Source organism: Orbicella franksi, chromosome 1 (assembly GCF_964199315.1).
Source record: "Orbicella franksi chromosome 1, jaOrbFran1.1, whole genome shotgun sequence".
NCBI lineage: Eukaryota > Metazoa > Cnidaria > Anthozoa > Scleractinia > Merulinidae > Orbicella > Orbicella franksi.
In genome coordinates this window covers 34,058,132-34,077,033 of record NC_138145.1, presented here as the reverse complement: position 1 = coordinate 34,077,033, position 18,902 = coordinate 34,058,132, and the positions used below count along the sequence as shown (strand labels likewise).

At 39.0% G+C, this 18,902-nt stretch overlaps 3 protein-coding genes across 3 annotated transcripts in view; 1 reads left to right on the top strand and 2 right to left on the bottom strand.

The window, feature by feature from the left end:
• The window catches only part of LOC145479610 (uncharacterized), a 385,465-nt gene that overhangs the window by 25,812 nt on the left and 340,751 nt on the right, over nt 1-18,902 (bottom strand). The window lies entirely within an intron of this gene.
• Nucleotides 651-7,174, top strand: LOC145460180 (metaxin-1-like). The gene is made up of 8 exons (XM_081444919.1): nt 651-1,384; nt 1,456-1,525; nt 1,757-1,833; nt 4,240-4,332; nt 4,956-5,132; nt 5,830-5,906; nt 6,449-6,606; nt 6,807-7,174. The coding sequence occupies exons 1-8, from the start codon at nt 1,316-1,318 to the stop codon at nt 7,049-7,051; spliced, it is 966 nt and encodes a 321-aa protein (XP_081301045.1). The 5' UTR covers nt 651-1,315; the 3' UTR covers nt 7,052-7,174.
• Nucleotides 17,656-18,881, bottom strand: LOC145479453 (galanin receptor 2a-like). Its single transcript, XM_081457825.1, has one exon. The coding sequence runs from the start codon at nt 18,865-18,867 to the stop codon at nt 17,827-17,829; it is 1,041 nt and encodes a 346-aa protein (XP_081313951.1). The 5' UTR covers nt 18,868-18,881; the 3' UTR covers nt 17,656-17,826.

Genomic DNA, 18,902 nt, shown 5'->3' with positions numbered 1-18,902 from the left:
TCCAGTTCATCTTCTCCTTCAAGAATGATCAATCCCTTAGAATCAGTGAGGAACGCGTAGAGGACAGAATTTCCAGCAAGCCACTGATTCTCAATAGCAATATCCATTAACTTTGCAAAGTCAGACGATTTGGGGTTATATTAAATTTTGGAGTGCTTTTGTGTTTGTTTGTTTTTCTTTTTGACCTTGGACAACCATTTTGTGTAGATTTTTGTATACAATGCCATAGGTGCCACTACCCCACATGCATTGTATTCACCTGATGTTTCTTGTGAAGTTTTTTTTGCAGAATCTCTGTTAACATCATTATCATTATCATTAGCCGTAATCCCCTGGAGTATATTAACACTGGGCCGGAATCTCAGTTAACACGTCTGTGAAAATACCTGCTTTTGAAAGCAAAATTACTATACAGCTGTGGTTTATACTTCTGTCTTGGCTTCCGTTGCCCGTTTGGTCACGCTAAGTAATTGTAACATGAGAATTGCTTGGCTTGTTTGTCAGTTCTTCTGTGTTGCGTGACATGGATCATATCAGTGTGTGACTGCATCGCCTGAAACACCCGAAGAGGTAGTCCCTTATATGGGTTAGATAGATAGTGCAGCCAGAAAGGGTATGATTTTTGGCTGTTTTGGTCTGAATAGAGTATAATTTGTGTGTAAAGTGGGGTTGACAGCACACTAATCCTGCGTTCGGTGAAGTTTGTACATTTATCATTTTCTTTAGCCTGCATGGCAGGCCGTACAGGGGGAGGGAAAGGGTCAAAATGAGCGCGGGAGGATCGACCCTACCATCACGCGCTCGGTGTGCTCGATCCTGCTTCGTGCGCTCGTTTTTTTCCCTTTCCCTCCCCTTCGGACACCTGCCACGCAGGCTACCATTTTCTTTTGATTTTTGGTCTCTCGACCCTTCTCCTATGTAATAAAATCATACAAACATTTCCTTTAACATTGTCAGAACTAGGAAACTGATTATGAAATGGGGTATCGAATATCTGGTCAAGTCTGAAAAGGGTCGGAGGGAAAATCGGAGATTTTGGTCTGAAATAAGGTAAGAGTTTCGGAAAGCGGTCTGCACACCACCAACCTCCTGGCATCAGGTTGCGATTAATTCGCTTATCCTTCATTGAAAATTATGCCCTGTTTAATCTAACAACACGAAAATGGTCTTGGAAAGACAGGAAGAGGAAAGAAACAACCTCGTCGAGGAGAAGGCCCCAGGGACGGGTTCAGTACTGACGGGGTCTGGGTGCTACTCGCGACTATAATAGTAACAGGGCCGAAAATTGTCCTGGGTAATTCATACTGAAGTCAAAATGGAGGTAATTTCTTGGCCAGGCGATTGGAATCTTCCCTCCATAGACATCAGCTGTTTAGAAGTTTTGGTTCGTAAATTAATCTCTTTCACGAGTTTTGTTTTAGCCAAATATCTCATGCTTCTCTTTTTTTCCCATAGGCTTACGCTAAATTTGCTGAGTGTCCGCTAAGAGTTAATCGATGCAACAATCCTTGGAAATCTCCTGTAGGTAAGCGTTGAGCCTTCGCTTTATAGCTACCAGTAAGAGGTCTAAACAACAGGAAACAGGCCAGAAACAATCTTCTACCCCGGTACGTTGCATCTGCAGCTTCACAATACTTATAGTTAATTAATAAAGACGATAGGAAGAGAAATAGTTTCCTAATTATAAGCAAATGTTTTCATGGTTTTGGTATCAAATTGGTATTAAGCTTATTACAATACGTTTGCATTTCTTAAGGAGAATTCCCAGTTTTACAATCCGGTGAAGATATTTTAACAACACCAAGCAAGATCATGGATTACATGAGGGAAAAAGTAGGTATATTCCGGTAGTTACATTTTTTTAAAATTATTTTCATTTGAATGTACACATTATTTGGAAAACTAACATAACTCACAATACTAACATTACTGACAATACTAACATTTCTTACGATACGAACATTACGTTCAAAATTACCTGTAATACTACTTACAATAGTGACTATACTTACAGTACTAATTTTACTTGCACTACTAACACTTCATAATATACTAATAGTCACATTGCTTACAATACAAACAAATGTTTAAAAATTGGTGTGTGGTCACCCTTCAACATTGAAAATATACCAAGAACAGTTTTGGTCACAGCCTGCATTTTGTCAACAAAATGAACACTGATATATCAGTTACAAATGAACACTGCTATATCGGTTTGAAAATGAATACTGATATATGGGTTAAAAAGGTAAAGACGATGGACTGTACGCAAACCTGTGTTGTTACTCAGTTGTTCTTGAATATTGCATGTTCTTTACATGTGTAGTATATCTTGCATGTGTAGTGAGAAGACTATGAAGGCTTGAAATTCTATTCCTAAAGAACGATTATGGCTTGACCACTTTGTTAAAAACACAGAAGAATATTCCCCAGTAATGCAAAATTCTGGTGGAGAGCAATTGTGTGGCACTGGGTAATTTTTAAGGTGAAATGTTATGGCAGTTTTTATTCTGAATCTGCTCTTTGTACCTAGGCTGCATTTTATGCACAGTCTGCAGTTTGTAGGCTGCTGTCTGCAGTTGTCATTTTGTACTGGTAAAAAGTTACGTCTGTATACAAGCCATGAAGTAGTTCATCAGGCTGGAGCTTTATACCAGTTTCTGTAGCATGAAGCTACTAGGAGTATTTCTGACCTCCTGAATGGGATGCTAGTCCATAGCAGGGTTACCCCCCTAGCATTAAATTCGCTAGTCCCCATTTTTACACCTGGGTGGAGAGAGGCACTGTGAGAGTAAAGTGTCTTGCCCAAGAATGTAACAAAATGTGCCTAGCGAGGGCTTGAACCCAGACTGCTTGATCTGGAGATGAGTGCACTAACCATGAGGCCAGTGCGTCTCCACCCATTTTGTACTGACTGATATATAGATGTGTAACCCCAAGGAGCTATAGGGCTATCTTTGCTGACATCATTATTTTACATTTTTGGCTAATTGACATGCTAATTTGTATAGAGAATGTTTCACGCTAGATACAAATTGACTCCAAATAGTTAAGAGCTGGTAGAACTTATTACATGGTGAAATCTTGGGTCTCTTGGGTGCAACATTGAAAAAGTTTTGGTACCTGTAATATTTCTTGAAGTTTCTACATGTATATTGGATGTTTTGATTTTGATGTCTGATATCACCTTCAAATATGAGGTCTGTTTGATGGTTTTCAAACTACAGTAGGATCATAATAAGCCATGAATTTTGATATTTGATGTGGTCAAAATATTTGGCAAACTGTCCTGTGAACCTTATGCGCTGGCCCAAACCATTACTGGAAAGAAGCATTGTATCACAACCCAAATATTTGATATGAAGGAGACTACCAGTTATGCTCCCTTGAAATGTCAGTATTGGCATGCAGAAGAACCAAAGGCAAATTATAAAATGTGAGGTGGTAACCAACAGACATGTAATGAAGTTGCCCCATTGTTGTTACCTCTTATGGCCTAAGAGCCTGGTCCCGCATTCTTTTGGTGAAAAAATGTAGTCCCAAGAACTAACAAATTGCTTTTCAGGCAGTTACTTATATTATGGATCCACTATGTATGTAAATCCAGATCCATCATTATAAAAATGAATCCCCGGGTGGGGTGGGGGGGCACTGCCATATATGGGCTATATAGGTATGTGCCGCTGTGAAGGGTATAGTTTTCAAGCAGTTTACTCTAGCACAGGGTATATAAATCAGAGCGTTTGGGTCTAGAATAGGGTATCATTTTTCACAAAAGTGACTGGTTGGTTGAAGATTTTATCTAGAGTAAGGAAACCAGAAATTGCACTCAAAAATATAAAAAAATCAAATCGGCAAGTTTAAATTTACGCAAATCAGCCTCAACAGTGTCAATAGATAGGGGGATTTGGGGAGTTTACTCTAGTATAGGTTAGCAAAATTCAGCTGAACTAGCTCTGATATAGGCTAAGGGTTCCGGGGTCACAGCGGCACATCCCCACCCAGAAATTCCCAAAGTACCCCCCCGGGAATGAATCGCATCCATTGTCACAAAAATAAAGTGTTTACAGGGCTCGAAGAAAACTTAAATTCCAGCTTGCCCTTTGGCAAGTATCTCTCAAGTAATGCTTGCACTGGGCAAGAAATAGTTTGCTCTTTTAATGATGTAGTTGGCAGACAACTTGCCTGATCCCTTGCCCATCGGACTAGTGAGACTGAAAAGGTACTTTTTTTCCCCAGAACTTCAATGCTGATTATCAGTTGACAGCCAAACAGGGGGCAGATACTCTTGCATTTGTTTCTCTGGTTCGGAACAAACTGTATCCAGCAATTGTAAGTTATACTTATTACGATTTGTAAATAATTATTTATGTGATCATTTTGAATGGGTTGTATGTAGTATCCTTCATGTTACCTCTTATGCATCAGAATTGTCTTCAAATAATGGTACATAACTTTAGAATTAAATTTGCTGACTTTCAGTTTCCCCATTGATGTCCAACCTTACAAAATATGCCTAAAATACTAACCGGTAATTGGCATGAAAAACAATTGGGAGAACATACCCAAGATGCCTTATCTTAACTAATGACATGGTCTAGACATATTTCCTAACCCCTCAACCCCTAAATATAGCAAATTAATAATATTATTTTGAAAACCAGGGTTTAAATGAGGTCCGGACACTAGACAAATTGACTGGCTGTGAGGATGATTTGACCATCTAGAAGAAAGGTTTTCTTTTAAAGAAGATCAGTTCAAAAAGTTTTGCCTGCTTGTTAAACTAGTTGCCTTCCTGGTGAAAAACAGAACAAAAGATCTTTCTAGACAGCTAGATGGAACCATTCAAAGTTATATTAAAAATTACTTGCGGAAACCCACCATATCAACAAATCAAATTTTCTTTTGTTGATCACTGTAGGTAGGTGAAAGTAACACTATGCTTGATCTTGCAGTCATTTACATTTTGGGTGGATAATAAGAATTACACCAAATTCACTCGTCCATGGTATGCACGTAGATTGCCATTTCCTTTGAACTATTTCATTCCTGGGCGGATCTCAAGACAGACAAGATGGCAAATATCTGATGGAATGTATTCAGAGGAAACAGATGATGTACTGGAAAATAAGGTTTGTCTGTGAATGATTCAGGAGCTATTTTTTGTCTTAAAGGGTTCTCAGTAGAATTTTTCACAGGTGACCAATAGCGCATATTAACAGGCAGAATAAAGCAAGGCCAAAGGGCCGACCCAACCTGGAGGGGTCCGGGGCCATGCCCCCCACCCCCCAGAAAATTTTGAAATTATAGGCTGCCAAAGATGCCTTTTCATGCAATTTTTTTTGGGGGGGGAGGGGTAAAGGGTTGCAGTTAAGTACTTGTTGAACTTATGGAAAACAAGTTGTTTGAGAGCGTAAAATTAGATGTAGCATGTGTTTTCTGAATCAATAAAATATATAAAAATGCACACAAAAGAAAATGTTACTATCCGAATGACCAATATTTAAATGAAATAGTAGCATATACCACAACACTGTGTATCTGGATTAACTGGAACAGGCAGCTACATATTTGTCTTTACAGCCAGCAGAATTCCACCGGCTGCGGGTTTCTATTGAGAAAAAAATTGAAATAAGGTTACTGAATTTATAGCTTGCAAATTAGTGTAAGTAAGTTTATGTGCTTTAAGAGAGTCAAGTCAAGTCAAGTCAAGTCAAAGTGCACACAGCTTCAGTTGTTATCAAGACTGTGATGGCCATGTTATTGCATTAGATCAAACTGAATTCCTAGTTTGATATGATGTCATGATTAGTTGTTGTGTAATTTCAGCTTTTTAAGGATGCCTTGGAATGTTTTAAACTGTTATCTACTGTGCTGGATGGAAAAGAGTTTTTCTTTGGAGACAGGTGACATCACGTTCTTCCTTTGATTCTTACTATGTACATATGCAGTTTGTTAGTCCAGAGTGCACTATTAGGATGATTTAGAGAGCTGCTGTCCACTAAACTGCTAACCATCTCACCTGCTAACCAGCTAAAGCGGTTAGGTGTTAACGTTAAATTAATGTTTGTTTAAATTTGTCTAATTTGCAGTCGGGTTTGATACTTTAACGTCTTACTCATTAAACACAGTGAAAGAGTACAAAGAAGAAGGCTTCTGATGATACTGAGGCTTACACTGTATCTCTGGCTTTTGTAGCATGTTTTGGATACAAGTCCATTACAGGCTAACCCCCCAGCATTGAAATGTCTAGCATAAATAGAAAAACAATGCACTGACCCTGACTAGAGCTTGAACCAGGTACACTCAGTCCTGAGTCCAGCACCCAAACAATAAGGCCACTACACCTCCCTCCATAAGGATAAAAACAGACCTCAACTTTAAAAGCTTCACATTTATCCTCTTAAAACGATAATGTTATTTTATTTTCTATGTATTATTTTTCCAGTCCAACCACCCTTGATGCAGTGGTGTTTGCTCACCTTGCAGTCATCTGGAAAGCGTGTTTGCCAAATAATAAGTTGTGTAATTACTTGCAAGGATATGATAACTTGTGCTCATTCTGTGGTCGTATATTACAGCGCTACTTTCCACCAGAGGAAGAAGGTAAGCATGTTCAAAATATTTTAGCAGAATTTTCCTGCATTTACAGATCAAGCCTTTAAGGGGTTGATTCTTTACACAAGCTACATGTAATTTTGATTTCAGAGTCAGCACTAAAAAGTAGTCTTACAACACTAGAAAAGGGAAATGAAACATTGGTAAGCATAACAAGAGTACATTGATGATGTTATTTTTGCTTTTAGAACAGCAACAGTCTCAGTCATCTTCCGACCAAGATGACACATCAGACTCAACTGAAAAGCGTAACAAATGGCTTGCTTTTGGTGTGGCTGCCCTGGCCATGACACTGTACGCACTGTCCACTGGCTTGGTTCAAGTAGAAATTAGAAGAACTGAAGAATTTGATGACTTGGAATCATCTACTCCCGACATGCCTGCATTTATGTCTGGAGAGCAAGAGAACAGTGAAGAAAATACCTCAGGTTGAAATGGATTTACTTTTGATCCGGCTGTAGACAGATGTATAAAATTTGAAACTACATAGCACTACAGTCACTGAAATTACTGTGGCAGTATAACTAAGGTGATTCCTTAGTATTACATTGCGCATCCCTACATGAGTGCGTGCGCGTACAGAACGTAAGAAATTTCCCTCAAACTAAGCTCAATAGCGAAGTAAATGCTCCTTTTCTCTTAAACGAGCACGGTGACCCCCACTTTTTATTTCATAATTTCAATGAGAACAATATCCTCAATAACTGAGAAAAAAATTAGCAGAAATCTATGGCTACTTTTTTGGCAATTGAAATGCATACTACAATCTCGTTCCCAGAGTCTTCGTTCCCCTTGACCAGCGGTCGGAAAACGAGAGCTCTGGGAGCAACCATTTCAGGCATGCGCCATAAACGCAGACTGCGCAGTGAAACCGGATGGACAGAATCACCAGAATCCGGTTATTTCAAAATGGTTTATTTTGTGCATACTACAGAAGGAGACATAACGGGCCCAACAGCGCATGTCCAAATTGTTTCCTTTAAAGGATAAAAAATGCAGGGTATTTTAAGACATTTTTTTCTGGGACGTAGATGAATAAACAATCAAAGAAAGTCAAACTCTGTGTAATATAACACGCTGCTTTGAAAAATAATCCAGCTTATTTGTTGCGCACGGAGATTACCAAAAGTCGCCTAAATAACCGTATTTGTCAGCATTGTGGGGTAGAAACAAGCACGGTGACCCCCTCTTTTTGCTACGTTTTCAATATCTCCTTGTCCTGTAACAACAGCATACCAAGTTTCATCGGAAATCTATGGCGGGTTCTTTTACTAGGGGATCACCTTAAGAAACTCTGTGGACATGTGGGCAGATGTAACAGCCTAATGGTTGGTGCCCTGGACTCCTGATCAAGGGGCACAAGTTCAAGCTCGGACCGGAGTCATTACATTTGCAGAAAAAAATTACTCTTAAAGTGAACCTCTGCTGACTCCACCTAGGTAATTACAAGTATTACCAGACTTGTGGCATCAGCAAATACACTACAATGTGAGATCAATCGGATTCATTAAAGCTGAACGTCTACTGATATGAATTAAATTGGAAATGTATGTATACTTACCTGGAAATATAGCCTCTCAAACCTAAACCGGCTGGGAGGGATGAGAACCTGATGCATTCGCAGACTGGAATTATTCGACTTACACTGTAGAAGTGGGGCCTTATATGTGCCAGCCTTTTTTTTTTTTTTTTTTTTTGACACTTTAATTGTGATTAATAATACTTACAAACAATGGTACGTCTACTTACACTATTTACAAAAGTAATACAACTACTAAAGTCCGTTATATTACCGACAAAACGTTTTTATACAGTTCAATTACTTACGCACTAATTACAATTCAATGCAATTACAGGTGTTACTTACAATAGTACAATTTGCATAACTTACTCTACAAAACAATACGATTACTTTTATTTAACTTACGATACCACTTCTTACACTACTTACAAAATAATATGATTACTGATGCTATTTAAATTCATATTAAGGCAATGAGCAACAAAATAAAAGATTCATTCATATTAAAATAAAAAGGCAATAAAATAAGATGGGCATAATTATATTGGAGTGAGCACCCATTTCTTTTCAAAGAAGTTTTTCTTGTTGATATTTTTTTCAGTTTCATATTTAATCTTAAGTTTTGATTGCAGTCCTTGAATTTTAGGAAGTGTTTGGCTCCTTCTGCAGTCCCACAAAAATAATTTTCCAATTACTATGAAATAGTTTAATAAATTTGATAAAGGGCATTGTTTGGATAAAACTCCAAAAAAAACGTTTTGTGCAGAAAGATGGATTGGCCGATAGATGGTACCAGTACGATTCGAAATCAGGTTTAGGTAACTGGTTTGTACTAGCTGACATTGTGGCGAACGGCGATGAGCTGAACTTAATTCTGCGAAAGTTTGCTCGTCCTCATTACTTTTTTTTCTCATCAGGATTTTTGGCACTTCCATAAATAAATATCGTTAGAAGAAAATAGACAATGATTTTGCATTTTAGGCCCAGTTCAGACGCCGAACTTTTCATGAGCCGAACTTAATTCGAATTTGGACCGACCCAAATTACCAAAAGCACACCTGTTGATTCAGACGTCGAGCTTAATTCGCCGAACTTTATTTAGTTTAAACCAAAACACATCGAAATGTCAGCGATTTTCAGGCAAAGTAAAAACTGCTTGTAAAATACGTTATAATAAGTTATGCATTAGGTTCGGCTCATGAAAAGTTCGACGTCTGAATCAAAGCCGTTCCAAAGCCGAAATTCCCGGCTGAGCTAGGCGGGAAGAACGGCCGGGCCGTTCCAAATTCAAATAGCCGTTCTTAACTGATTCAGACGCCGAACTTTTCATGTACTTAATTCAATATATTTGGTTCGGCTCATGAAAAGTTCGGCGTCTGAACTGGGCCTTAGTTTGCAACAATTTTCACTGCAAAACCATTACCGGTCTAGATGCCGCTGCAGATGGGAAAATCTAGACCGCTTTCAATGTCAATTTCAGCCAATCAAATTCGTGAATTTGGTAGTTCCCAGTCCTTGTGAGACCACGTGATGACATGAAAAGGCGGCAGAATTCACTTTTTGAGTTGAGGGAAACATGAGTGGAAGCGAGCGAAACAGCTTTCTTCCGAAATATTTCTCGCACAAACTCCTCTAAAGTCGTCAATATCCTAGAAACCTGTGACAAAAGTTAGATGTATACGGAAAGAACCAAAGTAATGGCGTAACTGAAAATTACGTGCTTGTATTGTGCAAGTCAAATGAAACGAGTTTACTATTTTACAGCTTCGCCAAGGCTACAGATCGTGTGAAATGACCACTTCGAGTCGATCAAGCTGGCTGAGGTATAAAAGAACAAGATCCAAATTTAAGGTAACAAAATTTACGGAAGTGTTACGACTAATTGAGTGTTTCGTTTGAAACTTCTCCCAGTTGTGTTGAACGGCCTGTTTTGGACGGCCTTTGTTGTTTCCGGTATGACATTGCCTGTTGTTTCTTGTATTTCCGTGGTAGAAAACTCACCAAATCTGCTGTTTTTAAGCCGTTTTCCGACGTTTGATTCTTTTCGCCGAAAATTTTGAAAATAATTTTTTAAACTACCAGCAGTATCAGTTTTGCCTTGCGTTCTCCAAAGTACGCAGAACTTGGTCATTTCACGTTGCTGTTTTGCAGAGGACGGTTACGAAACGAGCGCACGTGCATAGCCATTGTTCTGCTCGTTAAGTTTTTTGTTTTGTCCGTTCTCGTAGCCTCATTTGCATAATTTTGGGTCCATTTTTCCCACTTCCAAAAACCAGAAAAAAGCCCTATCGCCAATGAAATAAATGCGCACGTATCTAAATTATGGTAACAAGAAAGGAGTACAAAATTAAGCGAAAACGTGTAACCACAGTTGGTTTTAGTTTTGTATCTTTCTGGCTCGGAAAAACAGTTACTGTTACCTGTCGCTTGGCTATCCAGACATACCAAACAAATCAAAGTTGCTTTGAGCCACTCAACTTGGAAAATGAATCGTCTGTAAACAGTGACAATTTTGATGCCACTGACTTGAGGTTTTAATCCGTAGGTTAAGTTTTTTCTTTTAATAATATTAATTTTAATTTACAAAACACAATTCTACAAACATTACTTACAATGCAGGTCTCGTAACGCTACTGTATTTACAGAACAACACTTACGTTACTTGCAATACGGGTTACCTATGCTGGTAATACAATAGCCTGCAGTGCAGGCGTCTTATTGGGGCGAGTTAGCGTTACAACCTTGCGACCGCCTTTTTAGACCGCCATGTTAGACCGCCATGTTAGACGGTGGGGGAATGGGGAAGGGGAAAAATGAGATTTTCTTCGCTCCACCCCTTCCCTATCCTTCCTCTTGCCTATCATTCACCCCCTTGGTAAAACTTTCTTTCTCTCCCCAGTCTTCCACTGCATGAAAAATTCAAGATGGCGGCTAAACTTTTTACGATGTGAGCGCTCGCTCGAAAAAATCTCGCCAGCTCTGCAGGCTAGTAATACAATACTGAATACAGTTACTAACACAAAATACAATTACTTGCAATACGGGCTACTTACACTATACTAACAATATAATATTCTACTTACTTTACTTGCTGAACATACAGTTACTTACAATGTTATACTGTATATTGACTTTGAGGAGGGAGGAGTACTTCTCAATAAAACATTTGACAAATTTTCAAGATTGTATTTAATGAGTAGCTTACTGATAAAAAACCTGAACGGAGATGGCCAGGCTATTTAACTTGCTTGAATAAATATAATGCCGCATAAGTAAGGCAGTGTAGTTGAATTTCCGTATTATTGTTGTGTCGTGGGAGCTTGCAGTAATACCGAACAAGGTCTCCTCAGTGGTAGGAGAAATTTGACACGCATTCACTTGGTTGAACCAGTTCAAGATCTTTTGGGTAAACAATTTGGTAAACATGCATTCGATAAAAGAGTGCTCAATTGAATCTTTATCTTCGCAGTATAGACCCTTTTCATAAATGGCTGCCAATTTAAAATTCTTTTGTATTGTCTACTTAAAAACGAGGTTAGTCAGGCTAATTTTAATACTTACAAAAGAATTTATAATTGGCAACCATTTATGAAAAGGGTCTATAGACATTCATCGTCCGCCTTAATACCATATCTGAATAGTTCTTTCTTAGTTACTATGGTTCTATGGGTTAATTTATATTGAAACTCTTTTACTTTAGTTTCCTTGCGAATGTTTTTCACTGATTTAAAGTTCTTAGTCCACAAGTCTTTCTTTAAAGAGAGTTTTTCGCTCCAACGTTTAGGGCCCGTTTGATCTTCGGTGTGAATCTTGACGTTCAGCAAATTATAGAAGTCCTTTGACTTAGCCTTGTACAGATTAATTTGTGTCGATTCGTTGAGGGAAAAGATATTATCATTTCCGGTAAAGCTTGATTTGTTGATGGTGTCGGAGCACTTGGCTAGAGACCTTAAGCGTTCCGGAATAGCGCTAACAACTTGATAATACTGTAAAAAAATTGGATCCACAGGAACATTTATCACGGAACTCGTGGAATGTTAAAATATTGCCACTTTCATTCAATAGGTCATTAATCGATAGAATACCCTTTTTAAACCATTCACTAAGGAAGATGGGTTTCCCGTCCACCAATATATCTTTGTTATTAAACAATACTAACTCTCGCTTTTGATCGTACGAGTAAAGAGTTTTTAATTCGTTGAAGAAGTCTAGTATCCTCTTATAGACGAGCGGGAGGTCGTTAAAGTCATTTGTGTCATAGTTGCACCTTAGTAGAAAGTTTAAAGCTCCCTTTCTTCTGAAATAATGCTTTGGAATAATACACCAATTACTATTGTCCAAAGTCCGCAACAGTCTTGGGATCCAGCCGAGTTTTAGGGCTTTTAACATAATATCAAAATCGGTCATGCGTATTCCACCGTTGACTGGGTCTTGGTAAAGCCCTGATCTTTTTATTTTATCTTTTTTGTTTTCCAGAGGAACTTAAAAGATTTTGTTCTTACAATTTCCACAATTCCTTTGGGAGCATCCAGATTAGAGACCGAATAGATAAGTTGCGATATACCCAAGGTTTTAATTAACATGGCCCTTCCAAATATCGTCAAGTCCCGTGAACTCCACATATCCAGCTTAGTTTGCAACTTTTGGATCTTTTTGTCGAAGTTGAGCTCGTTATTCTCCTTAATATTATACGAAAAATATATCTCCAGTATCTTAACAGGGCTGTGGAATCATTTTAAATCCAGACTGAGAGGCTTATTTCTATTACTTTTCCATTTCCCCAACCAAAGAGCCTTCGTTTTCTTTACATTTAGGGACAGACCAGCAATTCTTTCGAAATCCCTAACAATTTTCAAGGCCATTTCTTAAGATTCTATGTCCGCATTGAATAGAGTAGTATCATCAGCGAATTGAGACAGCTTGATTTGCTGACCGAAGACTTTGATTCCTCTCACGTTGGAATCCTGACGTATCTTATTTGAGAGTACCTCCGCAGAGAGAATAAACAAATAAGGGGAGAGGGGGCAACCTTGTCGAACTCCATTTGGTGGTTTAAACCAACTGGTTATAAAACTATTGTTTTGTACCGCACTTTCTGTGTTCGGGTAGAATATCTTAATCCAGCGCTTGATGTCACTACGAAAATTAAAATGGTCTATTGTCTTCATTATAAAGGGCCATTCAATCGAATCAAAAGCTTTACGGGAGTCTAGTGACGTTAGAATGCCAGGCAGGTTTTGTAGACTCGTACATTCCATTATGTCACTTATAAGTCGGATATTTCCCCAATGTCACGTGATCTTCCTTTTACGAAGCCCGTTTGGTCAGAGTGGATCAGGTTTGGTAGTGTCGGTTCAATGCGTCTGGCTATTGCTTTTGATGCTATTTGAAGATCAACATTAAGCAGTGTAATCGGGCTCCAGTTTGAAAGATCTAGGAGTGACCCGTCGCGCTGTCCAAGGCCGTTTTACAGTCGTTTGCACTGTGTCAAGTTAGATATTCTTTGGATTTCTGACGCAAGTACTCAAAATCTTAATGCAGAAATGATCTACGTTGAATAGATTTTCGCACGGACGTTTTTTTTAGATATAAGCTAATTACTTAATTATAAACGAAATTAAACAATTATTGGATGAGGTTTTTGTGATATCCAGAATAATCAAGGTCTCGGTAAGGGTTATCAGCCAAAGTCTTCGGCTTCGGCTGATAACCCCTACCTCGACCTTGATTACTCTGGATATCACAAAAACGTCATCCAATAATTGTTTATTATTATACATTGTAGTCACCATCTGTCTTCTCATTGGCTAAAAACCTACAGATTATTCTCTAATCTGTTAGCCAACGTTCGTACAGGTCATGGAAAACCTGGAAAGTCATGGAATTTGTCATTTCAATTTCCAGGCCTGGAAAGTCATGGAGGTCATGGAAAGTCATTGAAAAGTAATATGCTTGGTAAACAAATTTTAAAAATTTAAAAAATAACAGACGAGTCAGAAACAGGCTTCAATTTTAGTAGAAATAAACACAAGCACACATTTTATGCATTATAATGTTGGAAAATACGTTAAATAAATGATTGTTTTGGTACTGCTGTGAGAACAACTGCTTAACTTTGGTCATGGAAAACTCGGAAAGGTCATGGAAAAAAATTGTTTATTTTCGTTTATAATTAGCTTCTATCTATAAAAATGTCCGTGCGAAAATCTATTCAACGTAGATCATTTCTGCATTAAGATTTTGAGTACTTGCGTCAGAAATCCAAAGAATATCTAACTTGACACGGTGCAAACGACTGTAAAACGGCCTTGGACAGCGCGATATTCGAAACCCAGGGGGGGGGGGGGAGGGGACTCCTATATGAAAAGGTGGGGGATTCTCGTCGTCTCGGGCACAAATCAAGGATTCTGGTCTCACTTAGGGTGTTGATGACGGAACGCCACCATCACCATCACGCCACAAATAAGAATGATTCTTATTTGTCAAAGTATCCTTTAGGGTGCACTCGAAGAAATAATAAAAGAAACGTTGTCATTTGTTTTCCGCTGTTCTCTCGAGTACGAGAGTCGAGCCTACAAGTGCGCGCGGGATCCTTAAACAGTGGCTAGTAATCAAACCTATTCCCTTTTAAGTGGTAGCTTTTAGGGGTCTAATGATGCTCGAGCAACGCCCACATTAGTCTCCTTTGGGAGCTAAATCCAAATTTTCCGACGAGCATCCCTGACCTTCTCATATGGGAGTTCCCCCCGGGGTTCTAAATCTCTAACAGGAAGTGAAGCAGTGATTGAGTGAAATTGTCCCATCAATACAACTTGGAAAATATAAATATTTTCCAAGTTAAAAAAAAATGAGAGTTACTATGAGCCATGGGATGTTTAGTAGTTTTCAAAGAGATGACCGTCTTGTTCCAAGACGAAGACAATGCTAATTGATGGACCGCGCTTACGGAAACGTTTGAGTGATGAAGGTCGAAAGCTTGAGATAGAGCTCGAAGGAAGCACACTAGAGCAGGTTAAGAACGTTAAACTGCTAGGCCTTGAACTTGATGAAGAACTCAGTTTCGATATTCATATCGACTCTTTATGTAAGAAGATAGTGAAGCGTATCGGTATACTTAACAGAATCAAGGCTTATCTTCCAAGAGCAGAGCGTATACTTTATTATAACTCTTTAATTAAGCCATTGATATTATATTGCAGCGTAACATGGACAAGCTGCTGAAGCCAAGACAACATAAGTGAGATATTCAGGCTGCAAAAACGTTGTGCTCGTAATATCCTTGACGCCCAACAACGCCATAGCACTGTAGATCTATTTAATACCTTAGGATGGGTGCCATATTACATCGAGACAGGAGCCATAATCAGGGACGGAGACCGCAAGTCTCGGGATTCGCGCGCACCTATGATATGGGACAATTTTTCTATTTTTAGAACAAATTGCGCCATCCTGACGTCATATATGCGCGCGGATTCACGCACATGTCAGGGGCTCTCGCGCGGATGTTGTAACGTTGCGTGATCAAATGGTGAGAGTTGAGAGATTCTCTTGCGTATTTTTCACAGCGATGGCAGGGAATAAGGCAGGGAATACGAACCAGGGCGCTTATATGTAGTTTTATGCTCTGAGCTAACGGAAAAGGTGGGTTTTTCAGGGTCGAAAACAAGACTTCAATCTCGCGCTGGGAATGAATAATAAGATCTGCTCACGCTAGTTGTAAGCTTACGCGTATGCTTAAGAATATAGCAAGAAAACTCTCTACTCTGGTATCGAATTAATTTGTGAGTTTCTCAGACAATGTTTAATCATAACCAAAACCTGTTTTGATGGTTTCTTATTGTCTCTGCTTGTTTGGTGAGTTTGCAAAAGTTTTTGAAAGGAAAGTCTGACGCGTACAATTAGCTCATTTGCATAGCGCATGCAGCTCGTGCACTTTCAAGTCCGAGTCGGTGTTTTCAATTGTCAACAACTCTTGACAAAGATTTCTTTCGTTATCTTTTGTGCTGAGATGCTGCAACAAATTTCACGAATGAAAAAAAGGCTACTAACATCATGTGTGTTTCTTCAACATAAGCATAGTGAAGTTTTACACTGCGAAAATGAAAATAGACAAGGAGTTTTGATAACTCGATCATCTAAATCGAAATCGTTATTCCAAGTTGATTAAAGAAAGCGTCATCGTAACTTTGCTGATTGTTTCTGCTTTATTCACATATTTCCAGCTTAGCTTTTAATATGTTCTCAAACATTTATCAATCTTAAACATATTTAAAAACTATAGAGTTATTGTTTGAATTCGATGTACGCTTTCACACGAAAGTGCGGCGGAAGTACAATTTGTCATGTTTACTGACTGTACAAAACACGCATCGGCGGGCGCTCTCATTCATCGACAACAGAGAATTTACTGGATTTTTACACGAATAAAACTGAGCAGTATCTACGGACGTAAAGTTATTAAGCCTTGATGAAAAATCAAGCGTTGCTTACAATTCAAGCGAAACTCAAACTAGCAATTATTTTGTTTTACTTTTCGATCGCGATAGACTGACAAATTCCTCGCAAGCGTGTGGCAATAGGAGCTAGGAAACTATGAAGTCCTGAAGCTCTGCTATATCTAAATATATCCAGCTAGTTTTTTGCTGTGTAATGGAAAAGCTGTTAATCTTCAACATATGTGAAATTTAAAGTGGAGTAATGTACAGCTCATGTAAAAGAAGCATCCGTCGGAACACAACTTGGTCAGCGATATATATAAGCTTACAGCGGAACATACCTAAATTCGACACTGTCTTACTTCACTCAAACTGGAGCAGCTTACGACGAAAATACTTAAGCAAAATTCCAACAGACGTAAACGCGTTGAGTTGTGGGGCAAAAACATGAAACATTTCGGGAATTTCGGACGCCATTTCCCCCGCGCGACATCCGTAGAAATCCTCGCAGCATGTACGCGCGTGTGCCGCACGTGATGGCGCAATTTGTTCTAAAAATAGAATTATTTTCCCATGGCCATATCATGGGGACAACCCCAATACTTGAAATGGCGCGCGCTTACGGTCTCCGTCCCCGATTATGGCTCCTGATCGAGACTGATATAAAAAGATGTACAATAGCTCATAAAAGGACTATGGGTGCTTGCCCGTTACACATAAACGATTCATTAAGACTAAATAACAGCCAGCACGATAGGAATACACGGGGCGCTAATTTTACCATTTTACCGATAAGATTTAATAGAGCGAAAGAGGGAGGTCGCACGTTTTCTGCAACGACTATTAAACGTTGGAATCATCTCCCCCTTAAGCTGCGCGACTCTTCATCTGTAAATATCCTTAAGAACGCTTTGCACAAACATTTTAAATGAAGTGAGCTCAAGGATAAGATTTTTACTCCTTTTTTAAATAACAATTTTTAGATTGCGATATTTTAGTGATAATCTTTGATTATTGTTTATAGTAAATTTTTAACTTTTAGTACATTTAAGAGGGCCACAAATTTATTAGTTGATAAACTATTACGTGTCACCCTCGATAAGTAAAGTTTTGATTTGATTTGATTTGATTTGACGTGGGTTTCACGGGATGCCAGTTTGTGCATAGGGTAGGGTTCTGCCAAGAAAAGGAATATCTTGGAGAGGAACTCTCCCTGCACGTACTGATATCTTTAGAAGCCGGTGACCCCTTCTAGTTATTCGCCACTGTCTCGACTTCCTCAGAGATAAGGTGTCTTCTATTCCTCGCTGGTGATAAAATTTCCACCGTACTTTCCACATTTCGCGTTTCAGGCTCTGTGTTCACCTGCTTTGTTCCGCATGAAAGACAATACGAGAAATATCTGATGTATTGTCGACGAAACTGTTCAGTCAACAGGCCATAGACTATTGGATTTACACATGCGTGCAAGCAATCAAGAATATCGGAGAAAATAAAAATCACATGGACGATGCGTTCGTCATGTTGATCTCCAAAGTCCCACATAAGCCAAGCGATTTGACCTGGAAGCAAACAGATAGCAAAAAGAATCACTATCAATGCGAGTGTTTTGATGACTTGGATGTTCTGTTTCCGTCTCTTCTGTGCCCTGTTCTTCTTCGCTGTGGATAAAGAGCTTTGTGGATCAGCTGATCGCCAGAGATAAACACCAATTCTCAGGTATGCTGCCGCGATGATCGACAAAGGCAACAGAAACTGAAGGAGGAAAAGTGCCAGCGTGTAGGCTTTACGATGATCCATGGAGGGCCAGTTCTCTAAACAGTAGCCGTCTTTTACTTTTGCCACGATCGACAATGGTAAGATGATTATGAACGAAGAAATCCAAATAGCAGCAATCCACAGATATGCTCCTCGCTTCTTCATCTTGCGTTTGTAAGGGTTGGTAATCAACCTACAGCGATGGATCGCCATAGAAGCGATGGTGAAGATGCTCAAAAAATAGAAGATGGTCAGTAAGGGCTGCACAAGTCGACAGTACAATAGTGTTTTGTAGATTGAGCTAAGATGCTCGTAGATGTATAGAGGCATGTAGAAAACGATGAAACTCAAGTCCGCAATTCCAAGATTCAGAATAAAAAGATCATAAACTGACCGTTTGTTTTTCTTGCCCGAAATGACTGCAATCACCAAAGTGTTACCAATAAAACCGATTATTACGCTGGCGATGTAAAAGCCCAGTTTGACATTTCTTATGGTTTCATTCGGTAGCTCAGAATCTGTGTTATTCGACATTTATGGACCAGCAGGTTTTTAAACCCAAATGTTGC